The sequence below is a fragment of the Ctenopharyngodon idella genome, chromosome 2, assembly GCF_019924925.1.
Source record: "Ctenopharyngodon idella isolate HZGC_01 chromosome 2, HZGC01, whole genome shotgun sequence".
In the NCBI taxonomy this organism is placed as follows: Eukaryota; Metazoa; Chordata; class Actinopteri; order Cypriniformes; family Xenocyprididae; genus Ctenopharyngodon; species Ctenopharyngodon idella.
The window spans coordinates 22,992,891-23,017,138 of record NC_067221.1 but is presented as its reverse complement, the minus strand read 5'-3'; the positions used below and the strand labels follow the sequence as shown (position 1 = coordinate 23,017,138).

Below are 24,248 nucleotides of genomic sequence, written 5' to 3'. Positions count from 1 at the left end.
GCATGTATGTAAAAGTTTGTGGTTTTGAGAAACTGACATTTATGCGTGGTTTGTGAAATGAGGCCATAAAACCCATACTGAATATTTGTTCACAAAACTTTTGAAAAATGTATGTTGTAGCCTAGAATTTTTGCTTCAAAATGATGTGAAAATCATCCTATCCACTCATTCACATAAAACAATATATTGATTTAAAATTTGTAAGACATGTTTTGTGTCAGAAGGCTGTTTGCGGGGAGGGCATGAATGATCATGAATAATGATGTGACACCTAGGAAGACAAAGACCCCTCCCTAATGGCCCTGTCATGTGGGACTGTGAGGGAACTAGAACAAAGAATGTGAGGAGATTTAAAAGAATGGCTTTTTGATTGATTGTATTTTATTTACAACACAATATAATCCAAATATACATAACGAAGGCCAAAAAGGCACATTATTGAGCACACTGATCTAAAGACAGAAACTTGAACAGTCACACACCTGCCATTCCTGAAACAGTTCCTGTTCAACATACCTGTCATTTCCAAGGTGTTTGGTTTTCATTTTACCATGTTCACGTAGTGCAGCTTGCTGGTGTTGGTACAGCGCATTCAGAGAAAAACAGTTTGAAGAGACTTGAGAAAGTTTGAGTCAGCAGGACTCATCGGTGGCATCTGGTCCCTGTAAAAAAACAACAAAACAATTGTGAACATGCTGATATCAGAAGCAACTAGGGCTGCATCTAATTGTGATTTTGGTTAAAATTGTGATTTAAAATTTAAAAAAATATAAAGAATACCAGGTTTGTTGTGCCTGCTTGTAGGGCTGCATAAAATAATAATGATAATGATAATAATAATGATGATGATGATAATAATAATAATAATAATAATAATAATAATAATAATAATAATGGTAATACTTTTACTTTACAGAAAAGTGCCTGCATTTGAGAAAAATGCAGGCAGCCTATAACTATAAATCATTATAAATGTTATGTATGTTTAATTCATACTGGAAGCCAGAGGGCACCCTTGCGCAGAAAGTCCAAATATGCCTCACAGAAGTAAAATAACATGCCATTCAAAGATATCCCTAATACCACTATCACTGTAGCTGAATAAAAAGGTGATAGAAATGATTTGACTTATTAAATATGAAGACAATAAACGCAAGACTGTTTGAAGAACAGTTTATGTAACAATAACATGTTAACTAATGTAAGTGGGAATAAATGACTTACCTCCGCTGGATATCAATCACGTTCTTCTTCATCTGAAGTAAATTCAAGGTAAACTCAGAGCGCGTCTTCCAAACTCGATGAAAGCAGAGGAATGATGAAGCTGTTTTGAGGTTATGGGGGTGTATATAGGTTTGCATGCCTCGCACATAGACGATTTGTGTGTGAAAGGCTGCGCTGTGCGTGGGTGTGGTCACATTACAGATAATGAGGCCAGGCAGGGAAGATTATACCTCTCATTGTTTTCATATGGATTACATAAAAAGAGAATATTTGTTTTCAAGTTGACTAACATCACTTAAAAGTAGACCTTCAAGCTTTCTAAAGATATATCTGTCATGTCTGTGTGGCAAGTATTCGCTGAGCTACAGTTCATTTTTGAAACGTGTTTCAGAAAAAAGTTCACAGAGACTGAGACAGCAGAAAGCGCACACTGTTTGTTTTCTTCTTTTTTTTTTACAAAAGCACAAAGTTTTGTCGTTATTGTGACTGTACACAAACAAAAGTATTTATTTAACAGTTTCGAATAATGTATAACACTTATCTGTATGACCAAAGTCGATGGAGTATTTTGAATCTCTTTTGCACTGATAAGAAAAAAAGCGAGGTGGTATTGCCGGCGCGACCGCCGACCCCAGGGGGTTAAACATGAAATTTTTAAGTAGAAAGAAAACATACTCTGATAATCTTTGTTTTATTTGCAACTTTTAAAATTTAACAGTTTGTTGTCGTAGATCACCCATGTGGATGCAGCATCACTGAAAGCAAGTTAGAAATAGCCTGATCACTTCCAGTTGTCACACGTTATTAATGTTTACTGCAAACAAAAGTGTCTTATAATATTTTACAATGCTACATTGCTTTGCCCTGAAGCAATGAAATGTGAATTTCATTTTGTTTCGTTGCAGTGGCCGTCACTTTGTGTGAAAAAGTGAGGGTGGACTTGCTGTCACCACATGACTATTTTACTTTAAGCGCACTATGGTCAGTCATATCATTCTCAGTATACTTTGTAAATTATTAGTAGGTTATGAGTTACTCACACTGAGAGTTTTACAGGTGGCGATTTAAATAATCTTGAAACCTTTTTTTCCACTTAATAAGGTTTTCCAAAATAAAAAAAGGTTTTTATGTTATTGAGTGCTAATGAGTCTGTTGTTAAGACTGAATTCTACTAGCATAAATATTTATGAGGATGTTAACAATAATTTTAGTCTATTTTGCCTCAAGATGTTTTCAAGGATGTGTGGATGATGAAAGAATCTGCAGCCCAAATGTTTAAGTGAAGTTTTGCCAAGTCATCTATGCCATATTCAAGGTCATTGAAGAGTTTTCCCCACACACAGATGAGGCTTTGACTCATAACTGCCAAGTTCATGTAGTTTCAACTGCTCAGGTGATTTATTGCCACAATTAGTGCAGAGAGGCCGGCTTGTTCTCCAACTTACAATAGAACAAAGAAAATTACTAAAGAAATTAAAGAGGAAAAGTTAATTAAATTTATTGTTCCAATCTGATCTCTTAAAAGCATTTAGCTTTTTGAAAGCAATTTAGTATAGATGAAATGGGCCAGGAGGGTTGGAATTATTTTGTTGTTAGTGCTTTCATGCTGCTTTGTGCACAAAAACAGGGGCAGATAGGGTCCTAATACTAATGCTGTGTTGAATACCTTTGTCAAGGTTACAAAGTGCTGCTACAACAGTCATGCCTGAATGAAAGATCTTTTAGTTGCTGGGCAGCCTCTCTAACCTCCAACTAATTGAGCTCTTTCAAAGTCACAAACCTCTCCACACCAAAAACTGTTTATTTTAGACCATAGCAAGCCAAAATGAAAAATATTATTAATAACTGAAGCTGCTTGAAATCTGCACCCCTGTAATTCCATAGAAAACACCACTGATTTCACCGCAGATTGCTACAAGGCAATTTTGAAATGCTTCAGTGAATCAAATCTCAGTGAAATGGGCTTTATTATAGAATGTTTTTTTTTTTTTTTTTTTAATCCTTGACTGCTCTAAATAAAACTTACTTTCGCTTGAAAAGAACTCCTCATTGAAATAATAATCTTGAAAACTTCTAAACGTTGATAATTTTTAAAGGGTCACATAAACTTTTTATTGTTACTGGTGTAGTGAACAATTCGCCCTATCTGTCTTTATATATAATGTGTGTGTGTGTTTGTGTGTGTGTGTGTGAGAGAGAGAGAGAGAGAGAGAGAGAGAGAGTATTTCTTGATCTTTTGATCTTTGTTTTTTATTATTATTATTATTATTATTATTATTTGTACTTTTTTATACTACTGTAGTCCTTTTTTTACATTTACAAAACTGCCACCCCAAGGGTAACATCAAAAATACATCTACATATTTAGTACATTCTTTCACCAGCATTTTTCTTTACTATAATTCTTACATTTGTCCTTATGATGTTTTGTATTTTAATTGTTTTGTACTCATAAATAGAACTTAGAAACAGGCTGTATGTTCTCATCTGGAATGATGGAGTGTGGGCGTTTGTAGTCAAGCTTCTCACATTCACAGTAGAGCAGGCTTTCCTGTCAGATCAGTGTCTGTCTGTCAGCTCAAAGAGAGATGAATGCTTCTCATCTTCCTGCTGATGTTCTTGTCAATACTTTGCTCTGAACTTCTGCCATGCACTGAAATGGATTAGGTGGGTAAGTCTGTTTCAGCGCTCCTATCATTATTCAATGAAACCAAGGCATCTGCTGTAGTATTTGTCTAGTACTACGGTAGGTTAGAATTTCATATTAAGCGTGCAACCCTCAGTTGGAATTCCACATTTTCATTAATCATTTAATGTAATATTTTCTACTTATTGTAATATTTCTGCATTGAAATATTCTGGATAATTGCAAACTACGACAGGATTTAATTAATTCTGTTTAAAATCTTCAAACCTTTCCACTTCACAATTTCAAAGCTTAATGAAATGGCTATGAAATTTTAAAAATGTACAAAATGTGTCTATTTTAATACTTACTGAAGCAGGTTGTTTGAGGAGGTATTTCAATTTCACCTGTGTTTGGTGTGCCAATAGTTTCTTTTTATATTTCTCTTTTAATTCTTTGCTACATTAAAACTTCAATTATAACTCTGTTTGCCCTGTCTGTTTGCTTATTAAACATTTTTTGGCTGAAGTTAAAATGTACCTATACCTTCTGACATCACATGGAGCAGAGCACATTTTTAAGATGATATTTAGCTCCTCCAAACTGTTTTCCTTTAGTCCTAAAGGAATATTTCAACCCCAAAACAAAACTTTGTCACAATTTAATCACCCTCATGTTGTTGCTATACCTTTGCTTGCTATTTTTGGGAGAACTGTTGCTGTAATAGGCTGTGTTCGAAATGGCACACTAATTTACTACTTACTGCTTACTGCCCAGTATACAGTGCATACTGTCTACATTTTTTTTTTTAAGAATAGTGTGTGAAATAGTATACAATATGCAACTAATAATGTTTCAGAGTAGTATGCTACAGTGTTGTCACATGACAAACATTGAACATTAATTCAGCACAGCTGTGCAGCTTATTACCTTACAAATAAATGTGCTTTTTATGTGTAAATCTGAGTGAAAATGTTCTACCTTTCGACTGTCCTCATTAACAGTCTTGATCTAACCCTTAAAAATTCTGTTTGTTTATTTAAAGTCAAGTTTATTCAGTGAAATTAAATCATGTTTTTCACTTAAAATAAAACAAATATGTTCACTGAAAAAAAATGTAACATAAAAATGTGCTTATTGTGGTAACATGTAAATTAACTGGTTTGATTCAAGTCAAAAATATAATGTTTGAATCAAACTGATTATATGAGGGTAAGTTTTTTAAGAGTCCAGGTAACAATATAGGTCCTTACAGGAACACCTACCACTTTTTACTGTGTAGAATTTCAATTTTACATAGGTAAAAATAACTCTATAGCTGGGTTTTCCAAAAGATTTGTGGGAAATTATGCCATACATATTAGGTAAATAGGCTATATTTTGTCATTGATATGCTTATATGTATTTTTTTTTTTTTGGTCAAGAGAATTTAATATGACTGACTCAGCATCAAAATTATAATTTGAAGTTTTAGATAAAGCAGATACTACAAAGTGCACGTTTTCCCAAAACAGATTGGTCATCATTATGAGACCTGTAGCCTAATCGTTGCGGGAAACTTATGGACATGAGTGCATCACGATGCAAATGAACTACTATGGATATACTTGGGGCATAGATCATAAACCATTAGGCTATTATTTTTTTTTTATTTTGGGACACTTTTGCCTTTGGTTAAATCTGGATGAGAACGCAAAAATGAGAAAGATTTGTTTTTATTGAACATAATGCTCTAAATAGCCTAAGTGGTCTGTTGAAGCATCGAACTTTGTTTGCATCACTGAATCATTATTTTCCTGTCTATCACTGTAAAGCTGCTTTGAAATCTGTATTGCATAAAGCGCTATATAAATAAAGGTGGCTTGATTTGACTTGATTGGAAACATTCAGTAGAGATTAAAGTGCAATTTATGTAATGATTGTGTTTTCGGAAACAGCTAGTTTGTACTATACAGTGACATGTAGCCTACTTATAAAAGTGTTAGAGGTTACATTTATAATTATTCCCCACCTCCAATTCACTCACGCTGCACTCTTCACTCTTCACGAAGATGAAACGTCACATGAAGCGTGTTGCATTGTGGGAAACAGTATTCCGTGCAGTGTCCTCAGATATATACATAAGATTTCAGCAAATGTAGTAGGTAATCCAGGAATTCCATGCAGAAAATTCACATACTATTCACAGTATACACACTGTATAGTGCAATATAGTAGGAGTTGTTTTGTAGTATACCATTCCGAACACAGCTTTCATACTGATTTCAGTGTTCTTGAGTTGTATTTATTAGATGCTGGCAAATATAGTAGGTCATCCGGGTATTCCATGCATACAGAAAATTTGCATATTAAGCACAGTATACATACTACTCCTCAAATAGTAATAGTATGCCATTTCGAACACAGCCATAGTCTTTTTGTTGTATCAGGCGACTCTTTCCCTGCCATTGACAAGTTTTTCCGGCAATCCATGTTTTCACTGTTATACAGTAGAGGCACTGTTGTAGATCTTCTAAAATAATACAGCATCTCTGTATCCAAAAACAAACGAAGAAGAAGATCTGCGTAAACCAGAAGGAGTGGATAGAAGTTGCTTACGCACAAATAAACTAATGTGATCACCAAAGATTCAACAGCATATCAAAACTGCCTAACTTTACCGAAGGAAATGTTAAACCCTTGAAAAGGGAATATGACTGTGAAGCTTTGGGGGTGTTGATGGTCTCAAACTACTCCATCTATGGTTTGATCATCATTCTTAGTCTGATCCGGATGAAGTCCTTGACAAAAACATGATTTTCCCGACTTTTTGTTTATTTATTTATTTATTCATTTATTTTTTAACAAAACTTATCCACATTCAAGTGTTGATAAAAAAAAAAAAAAAAAAAAAAATTAAAAAAAAAGAATGAATGAAACTTGAATATTTTTTATCAACTACAAAATAAAATGCTGGCAGGGAAAGAGCTAAAATAGTGATGCTGAAAACCGATTATAATGATCAGATTTATTTAATAATCAACACTCAAATAAAAATTGAATTTATATGTCATGCAACATTAAAAAGCATCAAAACGTTTGTTTGAATTTCATAATACAATTGACAGAATATGGACACTTAGACTTTGTTTAATGTCAAAAGTAACAAAACACAAAGCTTATTGTGATTATTGGATGGTAGGCATAAAAATAGGAGTGTTTAGTGAAGTTTTGTTATTGTACTTGTAGGCAACTTATCCATGTGTGTGTTCATCAAATAGACACTGTCTGACTGACAGAGTCAAAACACGGCTTTGTAGAAGCACTAATTAATCGTCAAGAGTTTCGAACAATTATTTTGGCACTCTGAAACTGTTTTGAAGGAATATTTTCAGTTGCCGACATTTTGGTGCATCAGTAAAAAAAAAAAAAAAGACAATATCTAAGAAACATTAATACAAAAACAAAATATTCATGATATATCAAAATGAAAATATGCCTTGCTGACCAGAAATATTGATTTTTCTTTGTCTTTAAACTTTTTTGGCACAGAAATAAAGCACAGTCCTGCAAAAAAAAAAAAAAAAAAAAAAAAATATATATATATATATATATATTTATAAAATATTGTACTTTGTTTACATGCTTATACAGTCCTGGTGTAGCTTGACAAAGTGAAGTCGCAGATGCGGCATATTCTTGTTTTTCTCATCTCAGCTTTAATGAAAAAAGGCTGTCTGATTTTCTCTGGGCTGTTGGACTAATGTGGTGTATCATTCACTTTCTTTCATAAGTTCCACAATAGCAGAGCCAATGAACATTAACGTATTCTAACATCTGAACTGTCTACACAGCTGCCCAGAGCCCATATCCATTTGCATTTCAAGCAACTTTGCTTTTCTACCCCTTAGAAACACACATGAATCACAAGTAACTGATCTGGCTCAACAGGGACTCGGTCCACAATGGCCCGTCAGCCACGCAAACAACACAATCACTGTTCTAAAAGCAACCCAGACTTCAGAGCACTTTTTTTCAATCTGTCTCATAAAGCCGTAGGGAGTGAGCGAAGGCTTTTAGCACTTAGAAAAATGTCCAACATCAATACGTCTCTTTCCTACCCGCAAGTAACATAAGGCCAAGTGTCAGCAAAATTTGTGTAGTGCGTCCCATGAATCATTCATGGTGTCCCATGAGGTCAAAAAGGTTAAGATTGTGGCCCTCTGTCAAGGTTGTGTGTACTTTCAGACAGGTTGCTGTGTAAGCTGTCAGTAACTCCTAAATTATCGTTCTCACATGTTCTTGCTTGCTTTCCATGTGAATGATGGACTTACTTTAAGGAAGACCAGGGGTGACTGTAACAGAGGACAGTTGTACAAGGGATAACACTTTTTCTGAGAAGAAAAACATTTTTGTATATAACATTTTTGTATTTTCTATACTGTTCTTCTGCTGTCTAAAATTGCGATGCTTTCGAATTTAAAGTTACTGTCGGATTTAAAGTCTCTCTCTTGTATTTACTCACCTCTTATTACATGTGTGAATCAGTGGGCGGGGCCAAAGACGTGATATAGAAGTAGGCAATGATCTTCTGCTTTCGTCGCACTATGACGTCATACTGAGACAAAATCCAAAACAAGTCATTATTGGAGCATTGTTTCAGTAACAGCTGTTTTTGGACTAACAAGGAAGTTGATTTCTGAAACGTATATTTCTGTAGTAGGATGACCTCTTAAATGTCAAAAGATCAAGGAAAATTTGATTTCTCAGTTCATGTCCCATTTAATCTGTGAAGTCGAGGGCAACTGTAACACCAGTTGTGAAATTAAAATGAAAATAAAATTAAAATGTTAACTAAGAATTATTTAATCATAGTATCTTAAATTTGTAGTAACACCTTAAAATTGTAATGTTCTGGGAAGGATAAGCAACACGCACGAACTAGGATTTCTCTAAATAGACTTTAATGATGAACACGGGAGTAACACAACACATTACATCAGACAATAATCGACAGAGGACAAAACTGAACAGGGAGTATATATGCAGGGATGAACAAGGAACTAAATACGACACAGCTGATAATTATAAGTAACCATAAGAACAAATAGGGAACCAAGAAAACCGAAACTAAACAGAGCAAGGAAACAGGAACTAAGGGAAACAGAACAGCCTATCAAATATAGAACTAAACACAATCGTGACAAAATAAAGTGTAACTCTATTTTCTTTCAATTCCTTCTATATTAGAATAACAAAGAACATTATTGAAAACATCCTATGAAAGCATTCATATCAAAGTTCCCTTTGAAGTGATACTTTTTTGGTTTGGGATCATGATTATTCTCCCTTTGTAGTCCTCTACGTTGGCATCGTGCATGTCATTTGGAAAGTAGTGTTAGTCTATTGTCTGTGTTGATCCTGGTAACTCACTTTGGATCTATTCTTTTTTTTCCCTTTCTATTCTGTTTTTGTCCTTGTTTGCAGTAAACCGGGGTGTTTGATTGAGTATGTCATTAGTGCATATTATCAGCACAGGATTATGTTCCTACATGCCTTAATCTTATCAGAGACCATAAATGTGTCTCCACTGGCATTTATTTTGACAGAAATATGCGACTTGCCCTTTAACAATGAGCGATGTTTAGGCTGATAGCCATCCCAAGGACATAGTGCTATATGCCTAAAAACTGGGCTCTGTCAGCAGAGGACGTTTTATCCAACCTTTTGTGCATAATATTACCTTCACACATGCATATTAAGATCACTTTTTTGGCCTAAAATGAAGTGGTGGAACAGAATCCCATAGAGGCCCCTGTTTGGCACAAATAGATATATAATTTTCTTAATGAATAATTTATAGAATAGTTCTGAAGCATCTTAATGAATTTCAGGGTTAGTTGTAATCCCATAAGATTTATTATTATAACTGATTATCAAGTATGATATCACTTAGTATGACTGTATGCTGTTCTAGTGTTTTTTGTGTGTGTACACATTGTCTTATGCTTATTTTGAAGCCCTTTCTTCAAGGATATATGTATAATACTCTATTCATGCAAGATGGGAAGAGCATGTGAGATTACTAGAATCATCAGCAGATCCTAGAAAGTTTAAAGAATAAAAAAAAAAGAGTAAAATCCAATAAAATAATTATACTCCTTAAATTAATAATTACAAACAGATTTAAATTTTGATTCAAAGAGTTGCTTAATTTCAAGCTGTCATAAGATCAATATGCTTTTGTTAACTGAAACAGAAATTTGATCTCAAACTGACATAAGCATTTGTCTCCAGCAGTTTTCTCATTAAAGATTCATTTGCTTAACATTTTTACACAGTTCCGTCAGAATATTGCAGTGAAAATATTCACATTTTTACTCTAAACAAGATGTTTACTAATTAAGCACGGATATATAATGTATTAAGCCTTCTAAAGGAAAGTGGAATTAAATTGAATTTGCCTTTTCAAGCTGTGAAAATTAAATTAATGCTTCACCATATGGACCAACTAAACTAAATTTGCAAAAGTAACATTCTCAGCTAGTAATGGCCCATTAGTTATAGCTTATATTTATCTTCATTTTCACTTGTTTATGTTTTTTTAGTTTTACCACTTATTGTGTATGCTTTTTAGTCTTGGCAAATAGAGCTTATGGTAAATAAAGTTTATTCAGCAGTCCTGAAGCCAGTAATTTATGCACCATCTCCTCTGTATCTTGTCACAGAGACTGTGTTTGTTTTGACAGGTGAATCAGGACTAGTTTTTGGTTTTATTATGTTTACTGGAGTTAGGCTGCTGAGTGGGGGAGGCAACATTAATTCTGTGCTTAAAATGCCACACACATTTTAAAAAAAAAAAAAAAGAAAGAAAGAAAAAAAAAAAGCTTGAAGAGTTCAGTTTATCAAGGCTCACAGTAGTCAGAAGCATTGTATTCCATCTCTGGCTTGAATACCAAATGAAAAATGAATACTTTCTCTCTTTCTCTCTCCCTGTCTTTCTCTTTCTCCTTTGTCTATCAGCATTGTATAAGCAGTGTGCATTGAATATTGCAGTAATTACAGTACCACATGCCATTTTTTTTTTCAGAACAAAATTAAATGAGTATGTAAATGAATAAATTTGATTCAAATAAGGTTCCAGGCTTAAAGTGTGTGCATATTCTTAAAAGCCCATTATTCATTCTCTCAGCAAAACGCATGTGTTTGTGTATCCATCCCTAACTGATTAGGATCCCACAATGCAAACCATTTGTTTATGTCTTCCAGCAGTGTTGGGTAGATTAGATTTAGATTTAAGTAATTTAATCTTGTTACTTTTAATCTTCCATTAATCATTTATTTGATGTCATTCACAAGAAGATTTCTGTTTTTAAAAAATTGCAAAAAAGGAGCATATTCTCTTTACAGCATCATGACAAAGCGGCAGTCTGAAAAAGTCTGATTTTAAGTGCATTAATTACCTGCTTTTATTACATATTATTAAACTACAGTAAACTACTCAACACTGTCTCTAGGGTAGAACTGAAAAATCTAGGACAAACATACTTGTGTCTTTAATCAGCAGGACTATTTTTTATGATAAAAGCTCTGGTCTGCTTTGTAGCACACTCACTTAGTCATTGCTATTTGCATTTGGTCTCTCTCTCTCTCTCTTTGTTATGACCTTGTTTTCATTCTGATTTAACATATCCAGAGGTGCTGAACTCTGCATGAGGTTTTAGATCAAAAGTGCTAATGCGTGAAGCCCAGTCATAAAACAAACCAATGAAGTTATAGCATAACAGTACGCATAAACTATGCTATTCACTTATCAACGTGCTTTATTGTAACTTTCAAAAAAGCTTGTGTAAAGTATATAATCTCCTTCTGAAAATTTTAGGGGAGGCTTTACTGTTGATATTTTTAGCATAATATTTTATTAGGAGCACATTAAATAACCTTATATTTGACATAATAACCTATTGCTTAATATATATTGCTGCACACGGCTTCCTGTTGTAGATGAAATATGATATGATATTGAATAGCGGTGCATTGTAATTCTTTTGTTATACATCAGATCACTTTATTAATTTCTCCTGTGTGTTTGCGTGTGCTCATATATTCTTTGTTATTCTGGCCAGATTGGTAATGAAATCCAGGCACAGTCCAGATGTTCCAGAACAGTTTAATGACTACCAACTCAGAGAGAGTGTGTTCCTGCTCCAACCAAACAATCAATATGTGTACATCAGTGTGAGTTGTATGTCCAGCAGCAGGTTGAGACAGACTAGGTTTAGAAGAACAAGTGAGAGTCTATGGCTGCACTGAAATGTTCCCCAGTCTCCCTTAAATGATTTTGTGCTGGTTGTGCTCACGATGTGTTAACTTTTATTGTTCATCATTTAGAAGTTTAGAATGTTTTTTTTTTTTTTTAATTAATTATTATTTTTTAAATTATTATCTATTTCAATTCAAACTGAACTGAGATAGCAAACATGATGCACGTTTTTAATTAACTTTTAGTTAAAAAATAAAATAAAATAAAAATTAAATGAAATTATTATTAAATTCATACCTGTTGCAATTGTAGGTATAACCAAAACACACTTGACCATCTTACAAGATATTAGTTTAGTTTACATCTAGGTTCATTTGGAGTGCTCAATTTTTTTTCGGAGTGTCTATTTACACTAAGTGCAAATAGCATCCCTTGTTGGCAAACGCTATTTGCACTAACTAAAAAGACACTAATAATTCTATGTTTTCAGTGGCGCAGCAGTAGCAAGTAAGGTTCACAGACCTGACTTTTAATGCGATCAACGCAGGTTCGAATCCACTTTTCGCATTTATTTTCAATAAAAATGAAAACAATCTTCTAAACATAAAAAAAAAAAAAAAAAAAAAAAAAATGCGAAAGAGTGTTTAATAATATTAAAAGTGATTATTGGGTAGGGTTAGGGGAAGGTGTAGGGAGGGTTTTTATTCTCCCAATAAGGCAGCATCTATTTAATAATTTTAATAAATATAATCATTTACACTCTATGATTTTATTGCATCCTGTTAATGTACAAAAATACTGAGGTGCAAATAGTATCTGCCAATATAAAGTATAGATAGCATCTAATTACTATTTACTCTTATTGCAAAGAACTGCTACATTTACATTGTGTAAACAGAATCTATCACTATTTTCACCTTGTATAAATAGCATATCGCAAGAAAATGCTGCTTTTGTCACTTAGTGTAAATAGAATATATTGCTATTTCCACTTAGTGTAAATAGCATCTAATTGCTATTTACACTAGTGTAAACATCATCTATCGCTATTTGCACTTAGTGTAAATAGCATCTATCGCTATTTTCACTTAGTGCAAATAGCCACTGCCAATTTTTTTTTTTTTTTTTTTTTGGCAAAACACTATGAGAACCTTGAGTGTTAAAAACCTTCTTGACATCTAGCATAAAGTTTTGGCTGGAGAAAGGTCATCTTTCAGTTTTCTGTGAAAATAAAGACTGGTGGTTTTAATCAGACTTTAGTGTTGTGTGATGCGCTTCCTGACGGAACCCAGCACTGACAGTAAACTTATGCAATCCCAGTGCTAGCACACACTTACACTTACTCCTATGACCAATTTAACAGCATCCAATCTAATCCTAATCTGCATGTCTTTGGGCTGTGGGGGAAACCAGACCACCTGAAGGAAATCCACGTGGATGAGGGAGAATAACTTGTCCACACAAAAAGGCCTCCTGCCTTCTACCCACTGAGCCACTATAGACAAGAGAGACAATAACTTTCAAAATAAAAGGCATAAGGTGGGAGTCAAAACAAAGATCAGAAAAAACTAAATTGTTTGGGCATAGTGAGATTGTATATATCAAGAAGAGGATGGGGCTGTGCACTGAACCCTGAGGCACCCTGGTGGTTAGTTGACATGATTTAGACAATCAAGAAACCTTGGCTATACTCATGAGGCAAGACTCAAGGAAGCTCCAGTCATCTTTCTACCCCACAGACCTAAAGTTGACTGTTCCTGTTCATGACTGGCTTTTCTAAATAGGGGTTATGCTATAATACCTACTGTACATATAGTGATGCAGGAAAACAGGTTTGGTAGTTACTTATTATATTAGTCAAAGCAGTGTGGATTTAGCCAATATCTTCTGTCCTACTTGACATATTTATTATAAATTTGAGGCAAATTAGAATATCTCAATATGGCACAAATATCTTGTGCATCTTCTTTACTTTAATTTCCATGTTTCTTTGGTATGATGATACACATAATCTCATTTCCATTTTTGGATGCCAAATATCTATCATTTGCCATGCACTAAGTGTGTCTGAAGGCTTACTGCTGTTGTTTTTCACTGTCACAGTCACAGTGATTCAGTGGTTGTCTTATCGGTTATTTGTTCCCAATAGAATAATGTGAGTAATGTAACATTTAAGGAGGCGTAACTCAAATTACTTCCTAATTGTTACTGATCTGCTGGTCAGTCATAAGCTATTGATCGGTCCCTGCCACCATTATCCTGTCTTGAGCAATAGTAAATTGTTCTCGGATTTGCAGATCAACCAAGCAGGGCAAACATGCTCCAATTTGTTAGGGCAATCTCATGGCATTTAGCATCCCTTTGGTATTCTAGGCGGATAAATAGAAAGACCAAAGTGATAGATTTAATGCCATGATGTTGATGATTAGTCATTACATTGCTGGTTAGAGGGGTAAGTGTTTAAGGGTCCTGTCAAAGTATGCATTTCACACTCTGCATACTCACATTTTTAGTATATTTGTTAAGCAGACTAAGCAGACTTATATTTTACAGTGGTTCTCAGACTTTTCAGGCCAAGTACCACCTACCACCTCCACCTTACCACCTGATTATTTGAGTTGGGGCCCAGTTTAAGTGCTAAGTTTCTTACATTGCTTCATATTTTCTTTCCACCATAAAAGTGGATCCTTATCTGGTGGAATGCATGACTCTAACAAAAACTGAATATAACAGTAACGTTCACAATAATGCCACACTTGGCTGCACTTGAAAGCACACAGCATCATCTCTCATCACCGCAATGTCATGTATCCACAGAGCCTCTCAATAGATTGAGCTGTAAGACTGAGATTTAGGTGAACAATTTAATGGGAAAGTATTTCATTGTTGTTTATGCCAGAAACAGGCAATTGTCAAGCCAATTCACAAATACAGTGTACTTTACTCTATTTTAAAGCATTATAGTGGCATAGATGTTTTTTGTGTTGTGTATGTATGTCAATATATATAAAATAAAAATAAAATAAAAACTTATTCTAAAATAAGAATAACTTCAGATGTTTTTAAGTTGACATTTATGTGATTAAAGTCGAGTCGATGTCGACTAGTTGCTAATGGTGACATTAATGATCAAATAAGCCTGAACCTCAAGCTGAGACTCGAAGGTGGGTTGCCTTGTACACAGCTATAGCATATGACACAGCGCTGCTTACAAGGAAATTGCTCCTACATAACAGACTGTTTTTTATAAGTTCTTTTGTCTTTGGGTCATTATATTTCTCACAGGTTTCCAGTAGCTTCTCACTGCAGAACACAAGATCCAGGATCCAGATCCAGGGGGTGGAGACGGGTAGTTCCCTTTCGAGGGAAATTGCGCTGCGTCCAGGACGCTTTGGGAACGCCTCAGTGTGATTGCGTCTGATGCACGTGTGTCAACTAGCCAATGGCGAGAGTGAACGTCACGGGCGGGTGACGTCACGACCAGGAAAGGATAAATACACATCCGGCAAGACCGGCTTCAGCTTTTGTGCCTCAGCAAAGCGCTCTGTGTGAAACTGTGTGTCTTATTTATTGTTGTCTGTCAAGTTACATATTACAGTCACAGTCACAGTCATGGCAAACCAAACATTCAAGCAGTGTGCTCCTCCCTGCCCTCGTTTTCTCATGGGTGGGGATACACGCGACTTGTGTGTTATGTGTTTGGGAGCGGGGCATCCTCTGTCAGCCTTCGAAGGGGCTGACTGTGAGCATTGTGAGAGGCTACCGCTTCGCACGCTCCGCTCCCGCCTGTCACTTTTTGAGAAAAGTGAACAGGCCAGCGTTCCTCATGGCTCTGGACCCGCTGCTGCTGAGGCACAGCGGAGAAAGAGATCATGGGGTTTGCAGATGGATCTCTCAGAGGGGTTTGATACGGGCGTGAGCGTTCTTTCTCTGCCCTCACCTGGAGGATCAGTTGCTCCCTCTCTGGTGTCGGAAGCCCGCGCTGCGGCTTCTTCCGCCCAGGGAGGGAGCCCGTCGCTTTAACAATCCACTTCTGAGGAGGTGGATGTGATGAGACTCGCCATCTCTTTCCCCAGCATATGAGAAGCTGGTGGAGGTGATTACTCATGCTGTTGCTAAGTTAAATATTGATTGGCCAGCCGAGAAACAAGGTGACACTGGTGCATCAGATGCAATCATGCTGAGGTGTTCCCAAAGCGTCCTGGACGCAGCGTCTCGTTCCCTTCTCAGGGAACTATGGTTATAGTCATAACCTGAGGTGGTTTAGGGATATGTAAAGTGGGAGGAGTTGGATCCAGATCCAGGGGGTGGAGATGGGTAGGTTTAGGGATATGTAAAGTGGCAGGAATTGGATCTGGATCCAACCTCACCCCCTGGATCTCATGTTCTGCAGTTAATCTATATGGCAGAGTCTCTCTATTAATAGTGAAACTGTGGGTTTTAGTTACTAAGAAATTTTTGCTAGAACTTTTCAGTTTCTAAGCTATTTTATTGATAAATCTCAGAACAGTGTTGACAATACATTTCTGCGCTACTATGTGCGCGCGATCTGCACATGTGCGAGCAACTGTCTGTATGTGTGTGCATGTTACAATGCAGCAGCGCATTAGTTTAGAACGACGATTAATTTAAATGTACAATAAGCTGTTTAAAATGGGGGACGATGCCCCTAGACCCCCCTATAAATGAAAATTCTGTCCTTAATTACTCAACCTCATGTCGTTCCAAACCTGTAAGACCTTCTTTAATCTTCAGAACACAAATTAAGATATTTTTGATAAATCCGAGATCTTTCTGATCTCCAATAGACTGCAACGTTATTACCACTTTCAAGGCCCAGAAAGGTAGTAAAGACATCGTTAAAATAGTCCATGTGACTACAGTGGTTTAAACTAAATGTTATGAAGCGACAAGAATACTTTGTGCGTAAAAAACAAACAAAAATAACGACTTTATTCAACAATTTCTTCTCTTCCATGTCAGTCTCCTACGCTGTTCTCGTAGTAAACACAGTGCAGCACTTCCAGGTTCTATGTCAGAACGGCGGATCATTATTGGCCAGAAAGCTCACAGATTTTTTCAAAAAATATCTTAATTTGTGTTCCGAAGATGTACAAAGGTCTTATGGATTTGGAACGACATGAGGGTGAGTAATTATTGACAAAATTTTCATCTTTGGGTGAACTAACCCTTTAAAGTCGACTAGTCATTTTTAATGTTACAAAAGACAGAATCAAATTATATTGTTTTAGTAAAAAAGTTTAAAAATAACTTTACTGTAAGTTTTGGTCAATTTAATGCATATATAAGATGTCCCTTTTTCAAATAATTTTGTAAAATTCAAATAAACTAACAAAATAATGTTTTTCATTCTTGTTCAGTGAACCTTAAACAATTTTTGCACATGCACCTGTAGAACAGTCCATAAGACACTAACAGTTTACAGGTGGTAGGCAATTAAGGTCACATTTCCAATAACTTAGGACATTAAAGTGACCTTTCTACTGACTCTAAGAAACACCAGGAGAAAGATGCCTAGAGTCCCTGATCACCTGTGTAAACATGCCATAGACCTGCTGCAGGTGCCATGAAGACAGCAGATGTGAACAGAACAATAAACTGCAAAGTCTGTAATGTAAGGACAGGGAGACAGGACGGACAACTGATCATCCTTGCAGCACCAAACCACATGTGACCATTTGTGTCCCCAAACATGTTTGAGAACTTGCAAGTGCCTTGGTGGAAGAGTAGAGTAATATCTCACAGCAAGAACTGGCAAATCTGTTGCAGTCCATAAGGATGAGATGTACTGTAGAACTTAAAGCATTTGGTGCCACAACAAATACTGACCTTTGATAAGTCACCCTTTGTTCAGGGACTCCTTATTCCACTTCTGTTCATCAAACATCTGTGAAATTTGTTTAGTTTATGTCTCAGTTGTTTCATCTTTTTATGTTCATACAAATATTTATACATGTTAAGAAATTTGCTGGTAAAAAACTGTTGAATGTGAGAGGATGCTGCTCTTTTTATATATGATCAAACTTACATGATCAAACTTACAGTAAAAACATTTTAAATGTTAGTTTTCTGTTTCAAATAAATGCTGTTGTTTTGAAATTCTTTATTCACCAAAGAATCCTGGAAAACAAACAAACAAAAAACATATCACAGATTCCACAAAAGCAGCACAAAGTTTTTCATCACTTATAATAATAATTTTATATAAAATAATAACACTATTTTGTATATAGTTTATATGTAATTTTGTATATAATTATTTTCTTTAATTTGGTAAAATAGACTATGAAAGCTTGCAATGCATGATTTAAATGAACCGCTAATTCTAATTAGCCCCATTTCTCTTCTTTTCTTTTAGCCGTTGAAGCTGCATTGTGAGGTTTGCAGTATAGTTTCCAGCTCTGGCCAGATGCTGGGGCGTGAGGCAGGGACTGAGATCGACCAGTCCTCCTGCATATGGAGAATGAACAACGCACCCACCCGGGGCTTTGAGAGGGACGTGGGCCGCAGGACGGACCTGAGAGTGGTGTCTCACACTAGTGTTCCTCTGCTAATCCAGAAGCCCCAGCACTTCTTCGGCCAGGGGAATGAGACTGTCTATGTGGTCTGGGGACCCTTGCGCAACATGAGGCAGGATGGCAAGGGCATTGTGTACAACATGCTGCGGCAAGCGGTGGAAAACTACCCACAGTCTCGCATCTACGTCACCACAGAAGAGCGCATGAATTACTGTGACACAGTTTTCAAGAAGGAGACAGGCAAAGACAGGTGAGAGCACCGTAACCACCTCCTGTAGTCTGTGACATGTCTGTGTATGGAGGAGGTAGTTAATCTGGCCAAGATTCTAAACATTAAACATCTTTTGCCACGTTCACACGGCACAGAATACGGTTGTCAGTCCTCTATTTGAGTCCTTAATATGGTTACATTCACACACATATCAGTTATTTATGGGAGTGACAACCGCATTCTATAACCAAACTCAGACCCGTAAATTTCAGGACTCACAACTGCATTCTCAGAAAACCCTTGCTGTGTGGACAGAACCGGACTGGACAACTAGTTGTCTGTCACGTCATACAGTGCGAAAGAGCTGCTCTGTGCTGCACAAACATGTGTTTACCCTGTGTTGCGGGTTTTCATGTGTGGTTTCGCTTTCGGTATCTTGCTGAAGGTTTTAGATCTAGTCATTGTTCTCCGCTGGAGCTGCTCCTGTCAGTTTTGTGTTACGTGACTCAAATGCTCCACTCTCCAACCAGATATAAAAGCTGCTGTCAGTTAATGAAGATTTTATGGATGAACTCGCTCGATTGGACTCTTCAGTTTTATGAACATCGCCATTTTTGATATTTCTTTGATCACTGTCGCTATGGTTACTGGTAAGGGAATTCGGGCTTGACTCCTGTTGCACATTTGTACAGACATTATTCAAGATGCTACTGTAAGTTGCTGTATGAACGGGACATTTTGAAACTCACACCTGTGAGTAAATGCAGTTGTCAATCCCAAAAACTGACAGTGTGACTGTGAACGTAGCCTTAAAACTGTAAAACTTATTACGTAACTGTACAACATTAACTCTCAAGGTTCCAGGCAGTGGCTTGTATCTGTGAGTTGTGCACCATTCAGAACTAAATTGAGAATACCATTGAAATTGCAGTTCAGTGAATTTTAATTGAGTTAACAAATAGGATGGATAATTGCTATTCAAATTTAAATTTAAGGAAGTAGAATTACATTGGTGACACTTTACAAATAGGTTCTAAAAAAAACAAAAACGTATTAATATTTGGAAAACTTTTGTTCACCAAGTCAAAGTCATGTGGTACAACTAACATGCAGAAAACTAAAACAGGAAATAATATTAATCAATAAGTCTAATATTAAAATATATATTTTTATGGCAAAGTTGAAAAGTATCATGTGGTGCAACTTAACCCCCCAAAAAATGTAATTATATTTATTAATTAATAAAATATGATGGTTACACCTCATGACATTTTATTTAGGGCCTGAGCACTGATGGTGTGAGGACACTATTGTAATTGCTCGGTCAATTCTTCTTCTTCTCTGAAATGAATTGCATGTTTGAGGGCCTAAACATGCTTGAAAACTCATGAAACTTTGCACACACGTCAGAAGTGGTGAAAATTACATCTGATATGGGTTTCAGAATTAGGTGTGGCAAAATGGCTCGATAGCACCTACAAAACTGTAGACACATGTAACAGCCTACAAAACATACCTAAAAAAAGTCACACCTGAAAACCAATGTGTTCTTTGTCCTCTTTAGATACGCAATATAACTGTAAAATCTGTAGCTTTCTGTAAAATGCCACTCCAATAACTCCATGTTCTCAGGAAGGCGGAGTAGGTAAAATCTTCCTTGTGTTGTTGTCAACATCCCAGTGGTACCAAAGGTGAGATGTCGTCAGAAGAAATCAATGGACTCTCAAGGTTATTTGAGTTCTGAAGAGCACTCGCTGTGTGCTAATGAGTCTGGCACACTGTGCGCTCATAGCGCAGGAATTAATCAGCTGTTGATATTACTCATTACAGTCATCAGACCATAACATAACACCCTCATGAATGTTTCATTTGAAGTTGAGCGCTCACAAAGTCAGCAGGTTCACTGTTACTCTCTAAAAAGCCTCCAAAAAATCTCTATTTCATGGAGAGGCTTAGATTACATTTGATCAGTCCGACTGAAATCCTGCGATAGTTCTGCCTTTCAAGAGTAATCCCCACATGATAGTCCTAATGCTGTTGTGTTATAGCACAGATAAGAGATATTCCTAAGGAGGGCTGAAGAGGATTATCGCTTATCCTACATCAATTCCTTTAGAGGAAAAGCAAGCAGATAGTGATGTCCCTAACAGTGTGCTGCAGTTTGTACATCCGGTAGGTGAGATGTGGCCATTTACTGCATAGAGAAGAGCCACTTATAGTGTGAGTGTGAGTGAATGCATGGCCATGAGCAGATGTGTGTGTAATGTCAGTAATAAATCAGCCTTAATAGAGCAGATTGGCATGTCAGGAAACAGTTGGCAGTAAAGCCTTTGTTTTGAATCACATTTTAGGAGAAACCTCGTTTATACACAACACCTGCGATTGGACTGTGTAGTTGAGAGGCATAGAATTATCGCTAATACAGTCTAAAATCACAGAAGACTGCAGCAGAATTCAAAAGAAGAACTTGTATGCCTTTGGATGCTGTTATATCAAAGAAACAGATACAGAGAGTTCAACTATGCAGTCAAACATGGATCCCACTTTATATTAGGTGTCTTTAACTACTATGTACTTACATAATAATAATGATAATAATTGTTAGGTACTTTGAACTTATTATGTTCATGTTGTATTTTAACACTGCGATTGAGGTGGGATACTGGTAAGGGAAGGGTGAACAGTGTAATTAATCATGTAATTAATTAAATTAATTGTTGTGTCTTGCATCCTTTAACAACTCTTTTCCTTTGGCAAATGAAGTTGCACCAATTTCACTCTCTGGTTAGGTTCTATGAAAACTATTAAATATAGAGTATATGGACACGAGAGATTGCAACATGTCACTTAACACACTTTTTAATCCTTTTGAGGTCTACTCAGATGGTAATGGATTTTAATGGCTGTTTGGTTTTGGGGGGCGTGTGAAATAAACACTTTTGCTTATCTTTTGGTATATCAATATCTGTTTTTACTGGATTAATTTCAGCACATACAGACTGATGTCAGATTTAAGATTATGTTTTAAGTGTCAATGACATGATGTTTTTTTAATGTTTTTGTAAGAAGTCTCTTTTGCTCACTAAGGCTCCATTTATTTGATCAGAAATACAGTAAAAACAGTAATATTGTAAAATAATATTACAATTCAAAATAACTGTTTTCTATTTTATTTTCTATGCTTCTGTAACACAGTTTGTATATACGGGAAGAAGGAGGTGGGAACCGGTGAACGTTCAACAAAGTTTAATAACAATATAAAATTAACCAACAACAAAATGAAAGTAAAATGCTGTAGTAAAAGTAAAAGTCCCTCACGGCCGAAAATCCAGGCCTGGTCCTCTCGCGTCCTTCACTGTTATCGCTCCACCTTTTATGCTTCCGGAGCTCCTCCGTGAGATAGGAGACCACCACGCCACCGGCCTCACGCCATTCTCTCCCGGCTCTCACCCCGCCCTGCTCGTCACATAACCCCATCGCCCCTCGCAGGCCGGGGGGTACTCCTAATCTCACTCTACTCCCCCCGGGGGCCAGTCTCGGCAGCCACATGAGACGAGAAAAAAGGAGACGGAAGCACAAGGAGCGACAGAGACAAGAGAGGGGAGGGGAGGGGAGAGACCAAAAAAAAATCTTGGTCCGGTTCCCGGACACACTGCCGCAGTCTTCAGCCAGCCGAGAGACCTTTCCTCGTGGTGCCATGCGATGGTACTGGACGCTTGGTGGACGGCTCAATCCTCCTCCGCCCCCTGGCGGCCGGCGATGGCTCCTCCAACTGAGGGCAGCGAGTCTCCCTTTCCCTGCTTCTCCCCTTCATGGCAGACGGCAGTAGGCTCCGGCCCACGGCGAACAGCGGCGACTCCTCCGCTCCCTCTCGGACGGCAGCCACCCCACCTTGACCCAGGACCTTGCACAGTGTCTGTTCGAGCCGGCTCACTGGGGGAAATGCATACTTGCAAAGGCCCCAGGGGTCCAGCTGTGTGCCAGAGCATGCGTACCGAGGGTCTCCTCAGACAGGGAACAAAACAGCTTGCAATGTGAGGACTACGGATAAGCAAACAATTCTATCTGTGTGTCTCCGAATCAACTCCAGATCAGCTGGACCACCTGGGGGTGGAGCCTCTATTCCTCCGGGAGAGTGAGCTGTCGTGAAAGCACATCATTTGCATGATTGAGCTCACTCTGCATGTAAATAGCATGGAGCGACTTGAGCCACTGCTGACTACAGAGGAGGAAATTGCAGGCGAGTTGCGACACGCGACAAGAACGTAGACCATCCTGATGGTTGATGTATGACACTGTTGATGTGTTGTCAAAACCAGCGCAGGCCTAGCAGTACTGCTAAAAACTCGAGGCAATTGATGTGCCAGTGTAGTTGAGGTCCTATCCAGGAACCCAGGACTGCATGCTCATTGTATACAGTGCCCCAGCCCGTCCTAGAAACATCTGTTGTGACAACAACATGCTTGGACACTTGTTATAAAGGCACTCTGGCCCGTAGAAAGGAAAGGTTTGACTACGGGCTGAAAGTGCGATTACAGATCAGTGTGATGGTCACCCAATGTATGTCACAGCGCCATGTCCATCTCGGGACTTGGCCGTGTAGCCAGTGCTGAAGTGGTCTCATATGCAGTCCGAGCAATATGATTGTGGATGCCATATGACCCAGGAGCCTCTGAAATAGTTTCAGTGGAACCGCTGTTTCCCCCTGAATGAATTCAGGCAGTTCAGCACTGACTGTGCTTGCTTGTTCGTGAGACGTGCCGTCATGATGACTGAGTCCAACTCCATACTGAGAAAAGAGATACTCTGCATAGGGGAGATTTTGCACTTTTCCCAGTTAACCCGAAGCCCCAGATTGCTGAGGTGCCTGAGCACCAGGTACCTGTGTTCGCACAACAAATCTCGAGAGTGAGCTAGAATGAACCAGTTGTCGAGATAGTTGAGAACACGAATGCCCACTTCCATTAGCGGGGCAAGGGCAGACTCCATGACCTTCGTGAAGATGCAGGGTGATAGGAACAGCCTGAAGGGAGGACCTTGTGCTAATATACGGACCCTTGAAAGCAAGGGTTGAAGGGACCGGCTCTATTTCGTCCTTTGCCAGCAGGAGCGTAATTTCAACACACAGGACTGAGGTAAACAGGACGCCGCTGAACCTTGGGGGCCGCCGGGCGAACTGAATCGCCTAACCAAAGAAACTTACTGTGGTGAAAGAAGAGGGACATGAGAGTGAGGAAGGCAATGAAGCGCACAGCACACTGGAAGTGCAGCCCTCACTGGTCTGGTGGCAGCAGCATCTCTCCGGGGCAGGATGTGCTTGATTGCCTCTGCCTACCTTTGTACTGCCGAGAACTGCAGGGCAAAGTCCTTGACAGTGTTGCCAAAGAGGCCAGCCTGGGAGATGGT

At 37.6% G+C, this 24,248-nt stretch overlaps 1 protein-coding gene across 2 annotated transcripts in view; it reads left to right on the top strand.

The window, feature by feature from the left end:
• Positions 1-24,248, top strand: part of st6galnac3 (ST6 (alpha-N-acetyl-neuraminyl-2,3-beta-galactosyl-1,3)-N-acetylgalactosaminide alpha-2,6-sialyltransferase 3) — a 107,145-nt gene that overhangs the window by 42,705 nt on the left and 40,192 nt on the right. For both annotated transcript variants that reach the window (XM_051914508.1, XM_051914499.1), the window contains one exon: positions 18,472-18,881. In XM_051914508.1, coding sequence (XP_051770468.1) covers positions 18,472-18,881 — 410 coding nt within the window. The remainder of the gene's footprint in view (positions 1-18,471; positions 18,882-24,248) is intronic.